The sequence below is a fragment of the Balaenoptera musculus genome, chromosome 7, assembly GCF_009873245.2.
Source record: "Balaenoptera musculus isolate JJ_BM4_2016_0621 chromosome 7, mBalMus1.pri.v3, whole genome shotgun sequence".
NCBI lineage: Eukaryota > Metazoa > Chordata > Mammalia > Artiodactyla > Balaenopteridae > Balaenoptera > Balaenoptera musculus.
The window spans coordinates 63,410,608-63,432,031 of record NC_045791.1 but is presented as its reverse complement, the minus strand read 5'-3'; the positions used below and the strand labels follow the sequence as shown (position 1 = coordinate 63,432,031).

Below are 21,424 nucleotides of genomic sequence, written 5' to 3'. Positions count from 1 at the left end.
GAGGATTTAGTTTTCTGGAATTGCACAGTGCTTTACAGTGGTTTTCTTAGATATCCTTCTTAATAATCCCAAGTTGTAGTTCAGATTTCTCTGAATTTATTTTATTTTTTAAAAATTAATTAATTTATTTATTTTGGCTGCGTTGGATCTTCGTTGCTACGCGTGGGCTTTCTCTAGTTGTGGCGAGCGGGGGCTACTCTTCATTGCAGTGCGCGGGCTACTCTTTTTTTTTTTTTTTTTTTGCGGGCTACTCTTTGTTGCAGTGCACGGGCTTCTCATTGTCGTGGCTTCTCTTATTGCAGAGCATGGGCTCTAGGCACGTGGGCTTCAGTAGTTGTGGCTCACGGGCTCTGGAGCGCAGGCTCAGTAGTTGTGGCGTATGGGCTCAGTTGCTCCATGGCATGTGGGATCATTCCTGACCAGGGATCGAACCCATGTCCCCTGCTTTGGCAGGCAGATTCTTAACCACTGAGCCACCAGGGAAGTCCCTCTGAATTTAACTATTTGTATATTATTAAGAACTGGAGGTGTTATTTATGACTTTGTATTCTCAGCCTCTGTGTACTGAGGCATACTTCAACGTGTATTCTGATAATTTATTCCATAAGAAATCTTACGATCATAATATAATGGTGTTTCATATAGACAACTTCAGTGTGTTTTATACTGTTCAGTGTGTTTTATATCTCATTGAGATAAATCTCCAGAAGTACTTGTCTATCGGTGCTGATTCTAATTGCTTTGCATTTTTCAGTGTCCTATAAAATTACTTTCCTTAGAATAATCAAATTTATGAAATTACAGAAGTAAAATAACATACAGATTGCTGCTTCCAATACTGGTAGGCTAGGTTATTTAGATCAACTTTTCACTTAAGGACAACTTTTTTTGAAATGTATATATATACATATATATATATATATATGTATATAAAGAAAAAATTTTCTAAAGAAGAGCTAAAAAGGCAGTGAGGTGTTTATTTCTAGGCTAAAATCAAGGAAAGCACTGGAAGCCACTGTGCTGATGTGAGGACATTCGCTGATCCAGAAGTAACATTTGTTAAGATTCAGCTGAGTCTTGGTGGTCTTGTGGGGAGCAAGGGGCTCCGTAATCAAAACCCAAAGACTGCCCAAAGTAGGAGTGGAAAGGAATTCTGCTTAAATTCCCTTTCACCCTCTTTACATAGACACCCCAAAGACTTATACCTTCAGGGCAACAGTGAACTGAAAATGATTCACCCCCCACCCCCCAGGATTTGCAGCCCTGTTTGTGTTACTCTCTTTGTCTTGAATCTCAAGTCTTGAATGTGGATTAAAAGTGGTCCTAGATTAGTAGTGCCCCAAGGTGCTTGGCAGAAGCCAATAAAAATCCTCTCTGGAGAAAGGTATCTTCATCCTAGGATTCAAATGATTCCTGCAAATAATTTTTCACATGCAGTCAGCTCCAGCTGAAGAGTGGAAGTCTGTTGGAGATTAGGGGAGGGAGGAGGGACGAGGTCTAATACATCTGGCTGGCTACAGTGATTCTTAGGTCGTTCTCCCTTTCTCTCCGGCCACCTTCTGTTCCTGATGTTCCTGAAAGTAGAGTCCTCCTTGTCAGCATCACTTCTTAAGACGGTGAGGAGAAGTTGGGTGTGTAACGACCACCCCCCCCCCCACCTTACAGACATGTAATAACCCTCTTGTTATCAAGCCCAAGTCTTCCTTTCTATGCCACTGCCTACAATTTCTGAGTCCTACCTAGGCCCTGAGGCTTCCATTAGCTTGCCTTCTGCATAGTATCTCCCCTGCAGGAACTTAACTGCTCAAATTTCTCTTCTCCACTTATTCTTTGCTCCAGTTTTCATCTTCTAGAATTTTGTTGGCATCTCTCATTAGGTCTTCTTTCTTCTGTTGTTTCCTTTGTTACCAAAGATTTATGCCTTTTTATTTTTTTCCTATCACTTCAGTGTATTTCTGGAAGAAGCAGAGTTTAGACATGCATATAGAGTTCTCTACATTTAGCCAGCACTTCCATGTAGTCTACATACTTGTTTGAACATTTCTATAGGACAAATTTCTGAAAGTGGATCAAAGAATATGTACATTTACATTTTTTTCTGATATTGTCAAATATCCCTCAGTAAAGATTGTAACTCACACTCTCCATATTAGAGCATGATGATGCCGATATAGCATTTTAATCTTTATGAAATTAGTGAATACAGTGTTTTGGGAGGAATTATAATATATTTAAGATAGTTCTGTAATATCTTAGCTTTTAATTTTCTCTATTTTTATTTTTTATATTTAACCTAAACTGACATAAACTAAATATTATGTGGCTGCATCTTCTTTTTATCTTAAAGATTACCTTAATTGATTGTTTCAGTTCCTGTTTTAGCTGAGGACCTTTTTATTTTAGAGTAAATTTGTGGGCCAATTAAAAAAAAAGGAAAGCTTCTTTATATTTAATGGTTGTGAGTAAATCGGGTGTCAGACATAGTCAACACTATGCACATGTACTAATGATAAAACGTGCTTATTACTTTCTGGAGAAGAAAACAACCAGTGTCTCCATTCCTACTAAAATTCTTGGGGTGTTTCATTTGGAGTTGTGCCCATCGAGTCAGCTTCTTCCAGTCTTGCCAGTTCTTTCAGTTCTTCTAGTTCTTCAGAGTCCTAGAAGGATGAAGTAAGAAATCTAAATATGAATTGTGCCAAGAATTTAACACTTTCTAACAGAAAACCAACATTTTTTTAGTGGTCTTGATTCGTTTCACTTGATTAGTCTCAGTTTGTTTCAGACTATTTAGTTATAATTCCTAGTCCCAGCATTTGGGCCATTTGTCAGAGATATTAATCAATGGCTTTAAATGTATAGAAAGCTCTGTTTCAGGGTGCAATCGAGGGAGAAAAGAAATGTATATAAACTGTACTTTTAAGAGGAGACATCATTAACTTTTTTTTTAAGAGTAATATGCAAACAGATACTTCAGGGTAATCGTTCTTAAAGCATGGTCCCCAGGTCAGCAGTGGCAGCCTTGCCTTGGATCTTAATAAAAATGCACAAGTTTTGGTTCTACCTAAGACCTGCTGAATCAGAACCTGTGGAGCTAGAGCCCAACAAGTCCTCCAGATCATTCTGACGCACACTGAAGATTAACAGCCATTTCTTTAGGGATTAAGAGCGTGGATTTTAAAATCAAGCATACCTGAATTCAAATTCCAAATTCCACTGTTAATATCTATAACTTTGGGCAAGTTATCTAACTTCTCTGAGCCTTAGTTTTCTCAGTTGTAAAATTGGACTGTCACCTCCCTCATTTGGATCAGGGTAAATGGGATTGTTTGTAAATTGCCTAGTAGAGGAGCTTAAAAATGATTACAGAATCTTACTATTAAACATATACAATAATTTATTGATTCTAAAACAATTATCCTATATTAGCATTTCTGAAGTTATACGTCTTATATGATTAGAAAACATTGTGTCAGTTTTAATTGGTAGAGTTTTTTTCTTTTTTTTTAAAATTTATTTATTTTATTTATTTATTTTTGGCTGCATTGGGTCTTCGTTGCTGTGCGCAGGCTTTCTCTAGTTGCGGCGAACAGGGGCTACTCTTCGTTGCGGTGCGCTGGCTTCTCATTGCGGTAGCTTCTCTTGTTGCGGAGCACAGGCTCTACACGCGCGGGCTTCAGTAGTTGCAGCGTGCAGGCTTCAGTAGTTGCGACACGCGGGCTCAGTAGTTGTGGCTTGCAGGCTCTAGAGTGCAGGCTCAGTAGTTGTGGTGCACTGGCTTAGTTGCTCCGCGGCATGTGGGATCTTCCCGGACCAGGGCTCGAACCCATGTCCCCTGCATTGGCAGGCGGATTCTTAACCACTGTGCCACCAGGGAAGCCTGAGTTTTTTTCTTAATGGCACATTAGATAATGGTGCATTTAAAATTCATTGCTGTCTTTGATTCACTGATAACATGATATTATGTTCAAGGTGCGTGAGCACAGTCAAGGTTGAGCATATATTTGAGTGTATATTGATTGATGGGACAAGTATTGAATTGGTCTCAGAGAGAACAGGTAGTCTAATTAGACACTGTAGAAGTTGAATTTAGCAAATAAATGTGACTGGAGCTGAACATCTGAATGAGAGCATAAACAGAAATGATCTCAAGTGGAACATAAGCAAAATTCATACTAGTATAGGAAAAATTACTTTTATAGATTTTCCATGTAGTTTTCCATGCTCCCCTTAAATCAGTTGTCATCAGCCTTTGGCTTGTAACACAACCACTATGGCACTTTAACAATATGCTTGCTACATACATCTCCACACCCAGACCTGCTGAATTGAGATATCCAGGCTTTCCAAATACATATACCCACTATCTCTGTCAGAATAAAATTAATTATATTTGTTTGAGTTATAATTTTTAAATGAAATTACTTTTCCAGTACTCCTTTTAAGAAAAGCATTGTTTAATGAGTTATACTTTTCTTAATTAGCTATCCTTCACTCTCTTCCCTCTCTTCTCTTCCCTTTTCTCACTGGTCCCTGAAAGAGGAGGTAGATAGCTGACATTTCCATTTTGTGCTAGGAAACATTGCTCTGTTCTCTGTGAAGTGGTACCATATCCCTACAAATTTTTCTCTCTCTGATTATATATCTATATATCTATATATCTATATATCTATATCTATCTATCTATCTATATATATATATATCTATATATCTCCAATGATGAATTCTAGTCTATCTTTAGCCAGCTTTAACTTTAGCAAGTTCTTTTTGTTTTAGTTGGAATTTATTGCTCTCTATGTCCACTTCAGTGTCTGCTTTTTATTATTGGTGCTGTTCTGTGTCTAAGCAGAAGATAATCCTTTATCCTACTACTTATCTTTATTGCTTTTTCCTGAACTCCTCCCTTCTTGAATTTGCAAACTGAAGGAAAACATTAATTTTATGTAAATAATTTTAAAATTCTTTTATGAAAACAATAACAAAAACATAGCATAGAGCATCTAGATTTCATGTATTATTTTTCCTACTTGCTAGATTGTAATTTCCAAGCATGTTCTTATCTCATCAACATAAGGAGGTCTATGCCTGACCTAGGATCTTTCTTTTCTTTTCTTTAGAAACTTGTGGTGGAGAATGTTGATGTGCTAACACAAATGAGGACCAGCTTTGACAAACCCGACCAGATGGCTGCACTCTTTAAAAGATTATCGTGTGGGTAACTCATGATACTTTTTATAAGCATTACGAACACCTTGACACTCAGTATTTAGCTTTTGCTCAAATTTTATAAATATAAATATAAGTAGTAAGTTATGAAAAGTACTCTTCAGTAATGAGGAGAACTGGAAAATTTTTGCAGTCAAAGGATCTTTTAAGTGAATGGCTTACCTGTTTCATAATTTTTTTTTCTTTTCCATACTCTTAGTACCATGTGTCAAATATTTGATATCATTATCAATTAGTTCATGAACCCATTAAATTAAATACAATAAATATATTAATTTAGACTAAAGGAGATTTAACTTTTGAGTCTGTAATTTTCTGAAAATCAACTTTATCGAGGTATTGCTTATGTAAGTAAAATGCACACATTTAAGTGAATGGTGTGATGGATTTTGACAAATGTTGTATACATCCACATAACCATTACCACAGTCAAGAGGCAGAGCAGTCCTATCACCTCAGAAAGCTTCTCATGACTCTTTGTAGTCAGTTTCACACCCCTAGACAGTGACTGATCTGATTTCTATCACTGTAGATTAAATTTGCCTGTTCTAAAACTTCATATAAACAGAACCACACAGTATATACTCTTTCGTATATATTGTTGAGATTCACCCCTCTGTGTTAAGTGAATCAGTAGTTTGTTCCTTTGTATTGCTAACTAGTATTCATTGCATGAAAACCTGAGCCTACAACTTAAAAAAATGTCTTCTTGATACTGATTCTTTGTGGGAGATATGTGAAATAGCAGTGAATCTTAAGTGTTTATTAAAGTATGTTTAGGGCTTCCCTGGTGGCGCAGTGGTTGAGAATCTGCCTGCCAATGCAGGGGACACGGGTTCGAGCCCTGGTCTGGGAAGATCCCACATGCCGCGGAGCAACTGGGCCCGTGAGCCACAACTACTGAGCTTGCGCGTCTGGAGCCTGTGCTCCGCAACAAGAGAGGCCGCTACAGTGAGAGGCCAGCGCACCGCAATGAAGAGTGGCCCACGCTTGCTGCAACTAGAGAAAGCCCTCGCACAGAAACGAAGACCCAACACAGCCATAAATAAATATATAAATAAATAAATAATTTAAAAAAAATAAAAAATAAAAAAATAAAGTATGTTTAGCCAAGTACCTATTTTAGATGTACTTGAACTAATTTCATTTGATTTTTGTCCTTGAACTCAAAGTTATAATTAAAAATTATTTTAAAGTCATACTTACTGATTCATTCAAAAGCCTTTACAACATTAAAAATTTAGTGAAATTCTAAATTAAATGTTCTCTGTATTTGAGAAAACCAGAGTTTATTTTCCCAAATAAAAAATAACCCTGAAGTAAATTAAAGATGCATATATTTTATATACTTCCCCTTTGATGTTTTTCTTTTAAATGTTTTGCAGCTATATCAAATTTTATAAAACTATAAAATGATTTAGAGAATCACTTTATTAGGCTATCTTATCCTGCTTTTAAAAATACAAACTTTGGGACTTCCCTGGTGGCGCAATGGTTAAGAATCTGCCTGCCAATGCAGAGGACACGGGTTTGAGCCCTGGTCCGGGAAGATTCCACATGACATGGAGCAAGTCTGTGTGCCACAAATACTGAGCCTGCACTCTAGAGCCCATGAGCCACAACTACTGAGCCCTTGTGCCACAACCACTGAAGACTGTGCACCACAACTAGAGAAAGCCCACACGCAGCAACAATGACCCAACGCAGCCAAAAAATAAATGAATAAAAAAATACAAAATTATTTAATAAAAATTACACTGAAAGGGGGAAAAGTCAAGTTTACTGTATGGAACTTTAAAAAATGAAATTAAAAAAATGAAAAAGGAAAGATTGACTTGGTAGCATTATAGGGAGGAGGAGTGTGAATAAATACTTAGTAAGGGGACTTCCCTGGTGGCGCTTAGGAATCCACCTGCCAATGCAGGGAACCCAGGTTCGATCCCTGGTCCAGGAAGATCCCACATGCCACGGATCAACTAAGCCCGTGCACCACAACTACTGAGCCTGTACACCACAACTACTGAAGCCCGCGTGCTGCAACTGCTGAAGCCTGTGTCCTAGAGCCCATGCTCTGCAACAAGAGAAGCCACCGCAATGAGAAGCCTGTGCACCGCAACTAGAGAAAGCCCGTGCACAGCAACGAAGACCCAACACAGCCAAAAATAAATTTAAAAAATTTTTTTTCAAATCTTAGTAGGATATTATTTTTTAAATCCCTATCCGATCTCTTTTGTTCATTGTTTTTCTTTTTAACATCTTTATTGGAGTATAATTGCTTTACAGTGGTGTGTTAGTTTCTGCTTTATAACAAAGTGAATCAGCTATACATATACATATATCCCCATATCCCCTCCCTCTTGCGTCTCCCTCCCTCCCTCCCTATCCCCCCCCTCTAGGTGGTCACAAAGCACCGAGCTGATCTCCCTGTGCTATGCGGCTGCTTCCCACTAGCTGTCTGTTTTACATTTGGTAGTGTATATATGTCCATGCCACTCTCTCACTTCATCCCAGCTTACCCTTCCCCCTCCCGGTGTCCTTGAGTTCATTCTCTACGTCTGTGTCTTTATTCCTGTCCTGCCCCTAGGTTCTTCAGAACCATTTTTTTTCCTTTTTTTTTTGGATTCCTTATATATGTGTTAGCATACGGGTATTTGTTTTTCTCTTTCTGACTTAACTTCACTCTGTATGACAGACTCTAGGTCCATCCACCTCACTACAAATAACGCAATTTCGTTTCTTTTTATGGCTGAGTAATATTCCATTGTATATATGTACCACATCTTCTTTATCCATTCATCTGTCGATGGACACTTAGGTTGCTTCCATGTCCTGGCTATTGTAAATAGTTCTGCAATGAACATTGTGGTACATGACTCTTTTTGAATTATGGTTTTCTCAGGGTATATGCCCAGTAGTGGGATTGCTGGGTGTATGGTAGTTCTATTTTTAGTTTTTTAAGGAACCTCCATACTGTCCTCCATAGTGGCTGTATCAATTCACATTCCCACCAGCAGCGCAAGAGGGCTCCGTTTTCTTCACACCCTCTCCAGCATTTATTGTTTGTAGATTTTGTGATGATGGCCATTCTGACTGGTGTGAGGTGATACCTCATTGTAGTTTTGATTTGCATTTCTCTAATGATTAGTGATGTTGAGCATCCTTTCATGTGTTTGTTGGCAATCTTCTGTTCATTGTTATACTATATACTTATGTTTTCTAGTATGTTTTACTTTATTATTTTTTTAATTATTTTTCACATTTCTTTAATTTTTAAATACTCATTTGATCACCCAACTGGCCTTAACCCTACTTAATTTCATGCTAATAAACAACATTTTGACTGTGTCATCTGGTTAGAAGCAACTAATCCACTGCAGTGTTCAATGCATGTTTACTGTTACTTTAACTCTTCTACTCGTGGATTTGAAACAAAATCTTTTTTGTGATTTGGAAAAAGAAAAGATCTGCTTGAGAGTGACTTATTTAGGGGAATAGAGAAAGCTACGCTTTCAGTTGAACTGTTTTCCAGAATACTCTCTTTTGTCTCTGATCTCTTCTTTACCTTTGTGCTGCCTTTATCCCACATACAGAAATTGATTTACTTTTGTAGCAGTTTGATTTTCATAGTCAACAAACACATTCTTTTAAATACCCTAAAAAAGAGAAAGCAATATAATTTATTAAAAGTAGCTCTGGGGAATTCCCTGGAGGTCCAGTAGTTAGGTACTTTCACTGCCATGGCCCGGATTCAATCCCTGCTTGGGGAACTAAGATCTTGCAAGCCACGTGGTGCGGCCAAAAAAAAAAGAAAAGTAGCTCTGAATTGGGAGACAATCTGAAATTAACTTTTAATTTTTTGGAATTTCTTTTTTTTTAATTTAATTTAATTTTATTTTATTTTATTTATTTATTTATGGCTGTGTTGGGTCTTCGTTTCTGTGCGAGGGCTTTCTCTAATTGCGGCGAGTGGAGGCCATTCTTCATCGTGGTGCGCGGGCCTCTCACTATCGCGGCCTCTCTTGTTGCGGAGCACAGGCTCCAGATGTGCAGGCTCAGTAATTGTGGCTCACGGGCCTAGTTGCTCCGCGGCATGTGGGATCTTTCCAGACCAGGGCTCGAACCCGTGTCCCCTGCATTGGCAGGCAGATTCTCAACCACTGTGCCACCAGGGAAGCCCTTGGAATTTCTGACTATGTGACTTGAGCAAATTTATTTTATTTATTAAAACAATAAGTTAAACAAGATTTCTTAATGTGAAGTTTCTCAGAACTTTTAATATATTGTTATTGTGTATATTCAAGAGGAGGTTATAGATACAGTCTTTGCAAACTTCATTAAATTCTGAGTAACATCCTTTGGGAAGTATATGATTATATCACACTACTTATTTTCTGATTGTTCACCTTATTCTCTGCATTCTTTTTTCTGGGTTTGCTGTCTTGTTTTTTGGACTGGAATGCCCTTTTGTTCTCACTCCTCCTTTATGCCCATAAATTGGATGACATATTCTCAGAGAAATATTTTCTTTTACCCTCATTTCTTCTCTCCTTATCTGGATAGTAACAACTTTCTAGCCTCATTTCTTGAATAACCATTTTATTGAACATCTTCTAGTCTTCTGGGTCTTAAGCACTCTGCTGAGTGCCATAGATAGATAAAAAGATTAATAAGACTTTCCTCCTTTGGAATTTATAACATATTTGTGCCTTACATCATTTTGTTAACACTCTTTTAATTCTCATCACATTTTGGCTTATATTTATGCCTTTCCATGTGTATTAATAAAAGATGCTTATGGTAAAGGTTTAAACAAACCACACAGGAGGTAGAAAGTCAAAACAAAATTCTCTCCATTCCTACTTCTCAAAGGTGTAACTACAGTTAACAGTTTTCTATACATCTGTCGAGAAATTTATTATGTATATACAAATATGTGTGTGTGTGTATATATGTGTATACATATATACCTTCTCTCATATAAATAAGATCATACTTTCTTAGTTTTCTTGACCGTCCATTTAGACTGTTATTAAGGTCTAGATTATTATTCTGTTTATGTTTGCTTTCTTATTATATAGTACAATGGCTTGTATATAGGGAGTAATTCAATAAATTTTGGCTTTTTAAAATATGAAGGTATTGATCCTTCTAATTCTAATCTCTTTTGATTTTATTTAACCAAGTTTTGATATTGAATATAATAGCAATAAATTTCAGAACAATGTTCTCTAACCAAAATGTAAGTGATCAAATCCATTCATAGTCTTCAGAAACCTGGTCTTACTGCTTATGATCTCAGTAGTCATTTTTTGTTTCTGGACTCTCTAGACCTCAACAACTTAATTTAGCATCTCCCAAGTTCCAGGGCCAGTTGATTTTTTTTTTTTTTTGGCTGTGTCGGGTCTTAGTTGCGGCACACGGGATCTTCGTTGAGTCATGTGGCATCTTTTGTTGCGGTGCGCTGGCTCCTCATTGTGTTGCGTGGGCTTCTCTCTAGTTGTGGCATGCAGGTTTTTTCTCTCTAGTTGTGGCACGTGGTCTGCAGAGCACGCGGGCTGTGTAGTTTGTGGCGTGCGGGCTCTTTCATTGAGGTGTGTGAGCTCAGTAGTTGTGGTGCACGGGCTTAGTTGCCCGGAGGCGTGTGGGATCTTAGTTCCCCGGAGGCATGTGGGATCTTAGTTCCCCGACCAAGGATTGAGCCCTCATCCCCTGCATTGGAAGGTGGATTCTCTACCACTGGACCACCAGGGAAGTCCCGCCAGTTGATTTTTTTTTTTTTTTTTATAATTTCCTCCTCCTTTTAGCTACTTTTATTTTTTTTTTTTTAATTTATTTATTTTTGGTTGTGCTGGGTCTTCGGTTCGTGCGAGGGCTTTCTCTAGTTGCGGCAAGTGGGGGCCACTCTTCATCGCGGTGCGGGGACCGCTCTTCATCGCGGTGCGCGGGCCTTTCACTATCGCGGCCCCTCCCGTTGCGGGGCACAGGCTCCAGATGCGCAGGCTCAGTAGTTGTGGCTCATGGGCCCAGCCGCTCCGCGGCATGTGGGATCCTCCCAGACCAGGGCTCGAACCCGTGTCCCCTGCATTAGCAGGCAGATTCTCAACCACTGCGCCACCAGGGAAGCCCCCGCCAGTTGATTTTTGAGGATCCACTCTGATCAGCTTCTTCTTTTTCCCCTAGTCTCTCTCTCCTTCCTCCTATCACTACCATTAATGTGATAGGATTATACAGGTGGCTACTTGCATGATTGTTTCAGGATTCTGATGAACCATCTAAACCATTTTAAAGAACAAAGTGTACTCCACTGGAAGTAAACTATAATTTCCTAATTTTAATATCAGTTTTCAGTACCCTTGCCTCTTTAATCATTGGTTGTAATCAAATTGTTTTTAATTGTGCCTTTTATCATGGGGATTTTATGACTAAGAGTTTTCTCCATGGTTAAGAAAGAATCCAATTCACTCTCTTCTTTTCTCCCCTTCCTTCAAATTTAGCTGTTGACAGTGTCTTGAAGAGGATGACAATAATTGGTGTAATTTTATCCTTCCGATCATTGGCACAAGAAGCACTTAGAGATGTAAGAAACCATTATGAGTACATATCCTATAGCCAAATAATCCTTTTTAATTTCCCAGAAATTTAAAAGTAACTTAAAAAATTTATAGTTGGCAGTAATATAATTAAAATTTCAGTTTTCATAGTTTATATGAAATAAAGCATATAAAAATTATAGTTACTTAAACTCATTTTTTGTTTTGGTATTGAAATTTAGGGGATATAACTTGCCTGAATATTGTGCTACTTTTTCAACCTTTTTCTTCATTAGAGCATTTTCCATTTTGACTATACTTGGTTTGGCATCAAATACATTCTGCTTATGTGTATTGTAGTACTTTAGAAAATCACTTGAAAATAGACAAAGTAAAATAATTTTATGCAAACTAGAAGTAATTGAATGATAATATCTCATAAGTTTAGAGGTTGCTTTTTAAAAATAATTCTGCATTCTTAATTTGTTTTCCTGCCTAGGTCTTGTCCTACCACATTCCTTTTCTTGTCAGTTCAATTGAAGATTTCAAGGATCACATTCCAAGGGAAACTGATATGAAGGTAATAAAACTTCTATTTGGATTTTACAGTTTCTAAAAATGACATATTTAACTTACATATGAAGTAAAATTTAATAAATCCTAAGCTACTATAAAGTTTATATTTTAGAGTGATGGGTTAGCATGCTTGCCTTTGAAAATGCATCTTAGAGAGCTCAGCGCCAAAATACTCTATAGGCATTTTGAAAGTCAATCTTCCTTGATCACCTATAGCAATGGGGTTAATATCAATCACCTTTTCCTTAAACTGATAGCTGTTTATACATGGTCATAAGCAGAATGAAAAAGATAAGCCAGTGAAATGAGAGTTGTTTTGTTTTAAATAAAGCTAATTTCAGTTTTTTAAAATTGATGTTAAAAAGTCTTATAAAAGGATGTTAATTATAGGCTATAATTTTTTAAATTAGTATCCTGTTTTAAACAAATAAATATAAGAAGGTTGGTAGCCTTACCAGAGTCCACAGGTTTTGTTTGTTTTGTAAATTTATTGATCATGAAATACAGCCACTGATTTAATCCCAGCAAAGATTTACCAGTGGTTACACATCTAGTAAGTGACCTATCATATCTATATTTTCTAAACTTTCATGTTTCTTGGAAAGATTATTTTCTGTTTTGCATATTTTGAAAAGCTCTGACTTGAAAAAGTTATTTCTAAACTTTCTGTATGGCGTTCAAGTCTCAAATTTATTTTTGAGGCTTATCTTCCATTACTTGTTCCATCCTTCTCTCGCTCTCTTCACTTTCTTACTCTATCCCTCTCTTCCATTGGGTCCTGTAAGATGACCAAATCTTGTTGTGTGCATTCTCACATTTTCTACTTTGTTCTCTAATTTATTCTTCCTGAAAATCCTGGCTTCTTCTATTTTTGCCTTTTGAAATCCTGCTCATCTGTTAATGCCTGATTCAATTGCCATCTTCTAAGAAATATTGCTGGATCCCCAAGTGATCATTTCATCTCTTCTTTCTTCTTTTTTTTTAGTATTATCAGAGAACTTTCTGTTTGTTCATTGTAGAATTAAATATATTCTGCCTTGTATTATAGTTGTGTTTTTACACTTAAATTTATACTAGATTGTAAACTTTTGTTGTTGTAATATCAAGGCTAACCAATTATGTAGGTAGTTTGTTGTTTTTTGTTTTTGTTTTTTTAAGTTTTGGCTGTGTTGGGTCTTCATTGCTGTGTGCGGGCTTTCTCTGATTGCGGTGAGCAGGGGCTACTCTTCGTTGTGGTGCACGAGCTTCTCACTGCAGTGGCTTCTCTTGTTGCAGAGCACGGGCTCTAGGCGCACGGGCTTCAGTAGTTGTGGCGCACCGGCTTAGTTGCTCTGTGGCATGTGGGATCTTCCCAGACCAGGGATCAAACCTGTGTCCCCTGCATTGGCAGGTGGATTCTTAACCACTGTGCCACCAGGGAAGTCCCATGTAGGTAGTTTTTAACTGAGTTATTGAGCAGAGTATCCGTGAAATCCATATATGATACCAAAAAAAATTAGTCATTTGAAATTGCTTTATCAGGTTTTAAATTAGTACTCCTTTAAAAATCTATTATAATAAGTAATTTACTGTATTTATAGACACAATATGATTAGGCATTGAGCCACTATAATTTTTAATTAAACAAGTATGGACATAAAATGTAAGGCCAGTAATTTTGATTCACTTTTGTTCTTTTTTTCGTATCTGTTGGTTTGATCTTGATCTTACACTTATGCTTCCAAGAAAAATAATAGCTTTAGAATGATTCTGTTGGAATTCCCACAGAAAGTATACAACTTTTGTTTGGCTTAGTAGTGTCAAGTTATAATCAGCAGTGCACACACACAAAATACTAAATCAGCTTGTTCAGTGAAGTTAGTTGTGCTGTAGTTCCTTCTACAGCCAATTTTCTGAAATTCTCCAGTGTTCTTGTAGGCAGACTCTAATTTAAACACTATACCTTTTCTTACTAAAGTGAGATTTCTCAGAAATTTGTTAGAATATTTCTTACTCTATAATTCTTATATTTTTTAGGTTGCAATGAATGTATATGAATTGTCATCAGCTGCTGGATTACCTTGTGAGATTGATCCTGCCTTGGTGGTAGCTCTTTCCTCACAAAAATCAGGTAAAATGCATTAGTAATTATGTAGTAGTCATAGTAAATAACCAGGACAACACAGATATAGGTGTGATACTTATCTATTTGTTCAACTTCCTGCTTTATATCAAGGGTTTTCTTTGTTTGTTGTACATACAGATTAGATATTTAAGTCTTAAGACTGTATGAGGTTATTAAGCCCATTTAGTGTGCAGAAATGAAGAGGATCAGAGTCTGAGTCCTGGTACACTCTCAAGTTTAAGAGTTCAGGGAGAAGAGGAAGAACTACTAAAAGAGAAACTTGAGAAGGAAGGATCTGTGAAGGAGAAGAAAAACCAGGAAAGAATCGCTTCGAGGAGAGTGGAAAGGGAATGATCAGCTATGTAGAATTAATACGTGTGACAAGAGCAGTGTCAGTGGAGTCTTAGAGGCAAAAGGCTCATTAAAGAGGGCTTAGGAGAAAACAAATTAGAGATAATGAGTATAAAACAACTCTCTCACAGAGTTTTACTGTAAAAAGGGGAGCGAAGAAATAAAATTGTAGTAGCGGGAGGCAAGAGTAAAATCAAGAGAAGGATATTTTTCAGATGGGGAAATAATAGCATTTGTATGCTGATGGAGATGGTCTAATAGATAGAAGCATTGTTATCTAGAAAAGGGTGTCCTGGGAATTCCCTGGCAGTCTAGTGGTTAGGACTCAGCTGTTTCACTGCCAGGGCCAGCGTTCAATCCCTGCTTGGGAAACTAAGATCCCACAAGCTGCTATGCAGCCAAACAAACAAATAAATAAAATGTATAGAAAAATAGAAAAGGGTGTCCTATATTAATTGGACTAGAGCTACTTACCATAAAGAGTCTGTGCATTATTATGTAATAGTAAACATTCAAAATATTTTAAAATCAGCCCTTTGAAATGTGGTACACAGAGTTCTCTAGATATTTCTAGATTTTTCTATAAAGTAAAAACATTTCATCTGCTTCTGGTACTAAAATACCTTCCCCTACTTCCTTGGATGTAACATGGTGTTAGACTGAGTTCATCAGTTCTTTTTTGATTTGACATTACTTTTGTTTCATCATTCATGCAGTATGTTAATTATAGTCACATGGATAATTACTATAATTACTTGATTTGCCACAGCTATATTTTTCATAATCAGCCAGATTTTTTTTTCCTGAAATATAGTTGATTTATAATGTTGTGCCAATCTCTGCTGTACAGCAAAGTGACTCAGTTATATACATACAGACATTCTTTTTTTTTTTTTTTTTTTTTTTTTAAATTTTATTTATTTATTTATTTATTTATTTATTTATGGCTGTGTTGGGTCTTCGTTTCTGTGCGAGGTCTTTCTCTAGTTGTGGCAAGCGGGGGCCACTCTTCATCGCGGTGCTCAGGCCTCTCACTGTCGCGGCCTCTCTTGTTGCGGAGCACAGGCTCCAGACGCGCAGGCTCAGTGATTGTGGCTCACGGGCCCAGTTGCTCCGCGGCATGTGGGATCTTCCCAGACCAGGGCTCAAACCCGTGTCCCCTGCATTGGCAGGCAGATTCTCAACCACAGCGCCACCAGGGAAGCCCCAGACATTCTTTTTTTTATATTCTTTTCCATTATGGTTTATCACAGGACATTGAATATAGTTCCCTGTGTTATACAGTAGGACCTTGTTGTTCATCCATCCTGTATATAATAGTTTACATCTGCTAATCCCACACTCCCAGTCCTTCCATTCCCCACCCACCTCCCCCTTGGCAACCGGAAGTCTGTTTTCTATGTCTGTGAGTCTATTTCTGTTTTGTGGATAGGTTGATTTGTGCCATATTTTAGATTCCACATATAAGTGATATCATAAGGTATTTGTCTTTCTCTTCCTGACTGACTTCACTTAGTATAATAATCTCTAGTTACATCCATGTTGTTGCAAGTGGCATTATTTCGTTCTTTTTTAAGGCTGAGTAGTATTCCATTGTATATATGTACCACATCTTCTTTATCCATTATCTGTTGATGGACATTTAGGTTGTTTCCATGTTTTAGCTATTGTGAATAGTCATGACCACCAGATTTTTAAAATATATTCTGGCTCTTTTCTTATGTTCAATTCTTAGTTATATGTGTTGATAAATAGTAAGGTGACTAGACGTTCCCAGGTACCAGATAAGTGAAGTACATAGATAACCCACAATTTTAGTATATGGATACAATAAATATTTTAGATAAATTATTTTACAATAAATATTTAAAACCTTAGGACAATACTAGTTATATTCATTTATGACTGGTTTCTCCTGTCTTCTAAAATGGAGAGGTTAGAAATCCAGTCTTTCCACATTTATCTCTTTTTAATAGTACATTTCACTTATATCTATTTTAGAAAAAAAACTTAAGAGTTTTTTGGATGATTTTGCAGAGTAAGTTATGACATAATTTTCTATACTGAAACATAGAATTTTCCTATAAAGTAATTTATTATTAGTTTTCAATTAGGAAATTTTAGGATTCCAGTTATTCTAAACGTATTTTTAGTCCTGTAACTAAAACTGTATTTAGTTACAGGACTAATATTTTTAAACCTTACAGTTTAAAAAAAATTTTTTTGCTTCATTGTTTTATTAGAGGTCCTTGAAATATGCCTGAGGACTTGATAATAGCCAATAGTAATGTGTTTTATTTCTATTCATTCTGTATTTCTTGTAACAAAATTGTAATCAGTTCTATAGAGACTCAGTAAAATACACAGAAATTAAAATGTGCTTTTTCTGGTTTAGATGATCAACTCTTAACTAATCTTGACAGAAATACCTTGACTTTATTTTTAATTTTTATCCCTTAGAAAACATAAGTCCAGAAGAAGAATATAAAATTGCCTGCCTCCTCATGGTCTTTGTGGCAGTTTCTTTGCCAACACTGGCCAGTAATGTGATGTCTCAGTATAGCCCTGCTATAGAAGGTAATAGTGGTTTAAAATTGTTTTGGCACTGGAAAAGTTATGAGTTTTGACATAGTAGGTACTTTTCAAGTAATTGATTTTTTTAATAATAAAAAGTGGGTTAAGTTCTGCCGCTTACTAGTTGTATAACCTTGAATAGTCAGTTTTTCTTTTTCTAAGCCCCAGTTTCGTATACACATATGGAATGTGTATATGTGAGCCTGTGGGTGCCTGAATGTGTGTGTGGAAGGGGATAGTGAAGGGAGTATCCAACTCTTAGGATTACTTTAAGGATTGAATGAGGAAATGTTTGTAAAGCAGCTAAGCACTTATTTTTTAAGTTTCCAAGACGATATAAAACTGATATATGGTTTCTTTTAGGGGTTTTTGCAAATGTGCCTGTTTAATACAGATATAATTATTTGTTGTTCTCTTCTACACTGTTTTTAAAAGCACTAGTTCTCATGAAAGTGAAGGGAGAGCAAGCAAGGCAGGTTATGCTTCAGCTCTGTTTTTAATCATGCCACTATTTATGTAGATTATGAAGTCATTAAAGATTTGATATTTTGGGATCACACAGAAACTACAAACCCTATTTGCGCTTTCTCAGGGCACTGCAACAACATACACTGCTTGGCCAAAGCCATCAACCAGATCGCTGCAGCTTTGTTTACAATTCACAAGGGAAGCATTGAAGATCGGCTTAAAGAATTTCTGGCGGTGTGTATAATCAAACAAAACTCATGACAATTTTTAGAGAAAATAAAAAATCGTAACTATGAAGTGTAACAAAGTAAATTCTCTTAATTAATTAATTTATTTATTTTTGGAATAAGGAATAGGTAAAGATAGGGCATTAAAGTCAAGGAGCAGTTAGTTTAGCATTTTTTCCTTTGACTTAGAAGTCTCTCATTTCTAGAGCTCTGCAATGTGACTTTTTTTTCTAAGCTGATGGTTGGACTGCCCTAGAATTTTGCCTAGAGTTTGAAAGAGGAAAAAACAAAACAAAGGAAAATTGAGGCAAAGGATGAATGTATCCCTCTAAAAAGATGTATTTTACTTATTTCCATTTATTTGGAGAAAGACTGTTAATGGAAACAAACTCAAAAGTAAGAATACTATTCACTGCCAAAAGAGGGTAGTAGTGCTAACTCTAGTAGCCTCATGAAGTATAGCTTTTAGTTTCTATGGTAGTGTAGCTCTTTCTTCCCTTTATCAACTTACCTTTTTCATATTTTAATTAAAAGAAAGATGCACTGTGATATAAAGAACACTAGAATATTTGCTTCTTTTTAAGTTATAAATCCTGTTAGCTTTCAAAAATTTTTTTTTTTATTTTTAAAGTAAATGTACTAGCAAACTAACTTGAGGACAAAATAACATCTATTTCAAAGAAAACAGTATTAAGAGTTAAAATTTTTCTTTTCATTTTCTTTATTTCCTTTATTTAAGACTTAATGTCTTGATCTCATTGTAGTCCTATTAATTCAAACTCAATGTGAAATTTTCTTCTTATTTGGGAATTAAAAACTATAGTTAATACAGTTACTGGGAAGAGAAAAAGCAATTTAAATCGTTTTTTAAAAAAAGACCTGTTCTGAAAAAAATCAGTTTTAAAGACCAATAAGAATATTTGATTATATTTATTATCTTTGTATCTGTTTATACCTTAATAGCTCTTAAATTGTTGCTTCAATGTAAAGAACCTAAGCTCACCTTATGATGGAAATGTGTTGCAAGTTGAAGCATACTGAAAATAAGTGGTGAACATTTTATTTTAAAAAACTTATTTATTTAAAATGTATGTATACTTTTAAGCTTGCATCCTCCAGTCTACTGAAAATTGGCCAGGAGACAGATAAAACAACAACAAGAAATAGAGAATCTGTTTATTTACTGCTAGATATGGTAAGTCTTATTTTAATTTTTGCTAACAACAAAAAAGTTCCAGTCATTTCTGATAGTCTTTTCTTGATATTTCAGTCATTAAATTATAATAAGAGCTGATATATTTTTTTTTAAAACATCTTTATTGGGATATAATTGCTTTACAATGGTATGTTAGTTTCTGCTTTATAACAATGATGTATTTTTTTGACCATTTATATTCACTGCACCCAAGCCACACACTTTCTAATAATTGCTAAATAGAATGATATCACTTGTATTTTACCATATGGTAATCACATCAGTAAACAACAGAATAAAAGATCACCATTACCTATAGAGTATTCTTTTATGAATAGTTTTTCAACCTATTGGGACACACTCAGGCTTTATATTTTCCTAGTGTATCAGTTTGAACTCTTTTCCGAATTTTCTGTTTTTTTACTTCATCCCACCCATCTAATAACATTTCCTGTAATTTTCTGTGCCTCTTTAGTGCCTTCTCTTTACTTCCATGAAACCACCTGTGCTTGTTTCTACCATGTGATTCTTTCCTCACTTAGAATAATTTCCTTTATCTGCAGAGGTCTGTGTCTATCCTAATAATGATTCAGCGTACCTCGTAGCTCGAATCTTTTTTCAGATAGACTTTCTTGATTACTTTGGCCTATGTTAATTTTTCTTCTCTTTTGAACTCTCTGGAGCTTAACAGCTTTCCACTTAATCGTAGATGGTCTCATGTTTGATTTGGCTTTTTAGCTTAGTGTTGGGTTCCAGTTAGACTTGATGATATGGACCACATTTTAAATGTGATATATTGTTGAGGGCAATGCAAGTGCTCAGTATTTCCTGTTGATTAATTGATTTAATTGAAAAGTAGTGATTTAAAATGTTTTGATAGCATACACTGTGGCACATTCGCATTTCAGATTTTAAAGTGAAAGGAAAATTTATGTCTATTCCCAATAACGGCAATATAAAATTATGCTTTACTAGTTGTCAGTAAATGTTCCCATTATAAGTAAGTTGAATTGATGCATTTTTGGAATTTTTCAGATTGTGCAGGAATCCCCATTCCTGACAATGGATCTTTTGGAATCTTGTTTTCCTTATGTCTTGCTGAGAAATGCATACCATGCTGTCTACAAGCAAAGTGTTACATCTTCTGCATAAAATATCTACTTATTGAAGACAAGCACGCATTTTTGTTGCCTCGGTTTTACCTGTAAACTGTGGAACTATTTTACCTTAAGGCCTGAAAAACAGTTTTGTGGATTATTATAAATTTCTTTCATACAGTTGTGTTTTCTGATCATTGGTTTCTTAATATCGTTGTACTTCAGTATACTTGGTTGATTTAGGTTGCACATTCACTGAATTCACTGAAATTATTTCAATTTAGAGTATCATTTGTTTGAAAAACATGCATTCTCTATGTTTTTGATATTTGATAATGGAAAAAAAAACCTTTGCTTGTTTATTTCTGAAAAAGAATTGTATTTAGTGATTATTTTAGATAGTGATATAGCATTCATCTGTGTGTAAATTATTTCATATAGGGAAGAGTTCTGACCTGTACCTATTATGGTTCTTATTGAAAACAAAACTGGATGTGCATTTCTGTGATGTTATGAATACATTTCTACTTTATTTTGAAACATTTGCCAAACTAATTACTATAACACTGTATAACATTAAAAATGTTAAAGGACTGCTTAGCATTAGAAGCAGACTGTGTCCCAAAATTCTAAAACAGCAGCAAATGTTGTTGCTTGTATAAAGCCTAATGATAATTTTTAGACTAATTTCCATGGTGCCCTGTTGGCATTAGCACTACCATTGAACCCTGCTGTATAATAAACAATCTTAGACATTTATCAACTGTTGATACAAATGTTAGTCCCTAACCACTTTTTATATGTTTTAAATTTTTGAAATTCAAGTGTACCTGCCATAACATAAAATAAACACTAGACTGTATCACATTTTGAATGATTTCTTTAATTTGGGATCCTCAGAAATTTACTCAGTAATATGAAAGTTTTCATTTAAACTTAGTTTAAAATAAACTTTAATTTATTCTAGGAATGTCTAAGTAGCATGATGATACCAGGTCACCTATTATAATATTTGTTTAAATGTTTTGAAAAACATTCCTCTAGAAAAAATGTTAAAATTAGAAAATAAAATTCCA

General features: G+C 35.7%; 1 protein-coding gene across 2 annotated transcripts in view; it reads left to right on the top strand.

The window, feature by feature from the left end:
• Positions 1 to 21,210, top strand: part of NCKAP1 (NCK associated protein 1) — a 96,559-nt gene extending 75,349 nt beyond the window's left edge. Inside the window, exons 25-32 of one of the 2 annotated variants that reach the window (XM_036857470.1) lie at positions 5,118 to 5,211; positions 11,721 to 11,803; positions 12,256 to 12,336; positions 14,349 to 14,442; positions 17,248 to 17,364; positions 17,954 to 18,063; positions 19,162 to 19,251; positions 20,287 to 21,210. In XM_036857470.1, coding sequence (XP_036713365.1) covers positions 5,118 to 5,211; positions 11,721 to 11,803; positions 12,256 to 12,336; positions 14,349 to 14,442; positions 17,248 to 17,364; positions 17,954 to 18,063; positions 19,162 to 19,251; positions 20,287 to 20,403 — 786 coding nt within the window. In that variant the 3' untranslated portion in view covers positions 20,404 to 21,210. The remainder of the gene's footprint in view (positions 1 to 5,117; positions 5,212 to 11,720; positions 11,804 to 12,255; positions 12,337 to 14,348; positions 14,443 to 17,247; positions 17,365 to 17,953; positions 18,064 to 19,161; positions 19,252 to 20,286) is intronic. The other variant, XM_036857471.1, reaches the window with a different exon arrangement.
• Positions 21,211 to 21,424: the final 214 nt, after the last annotated feature.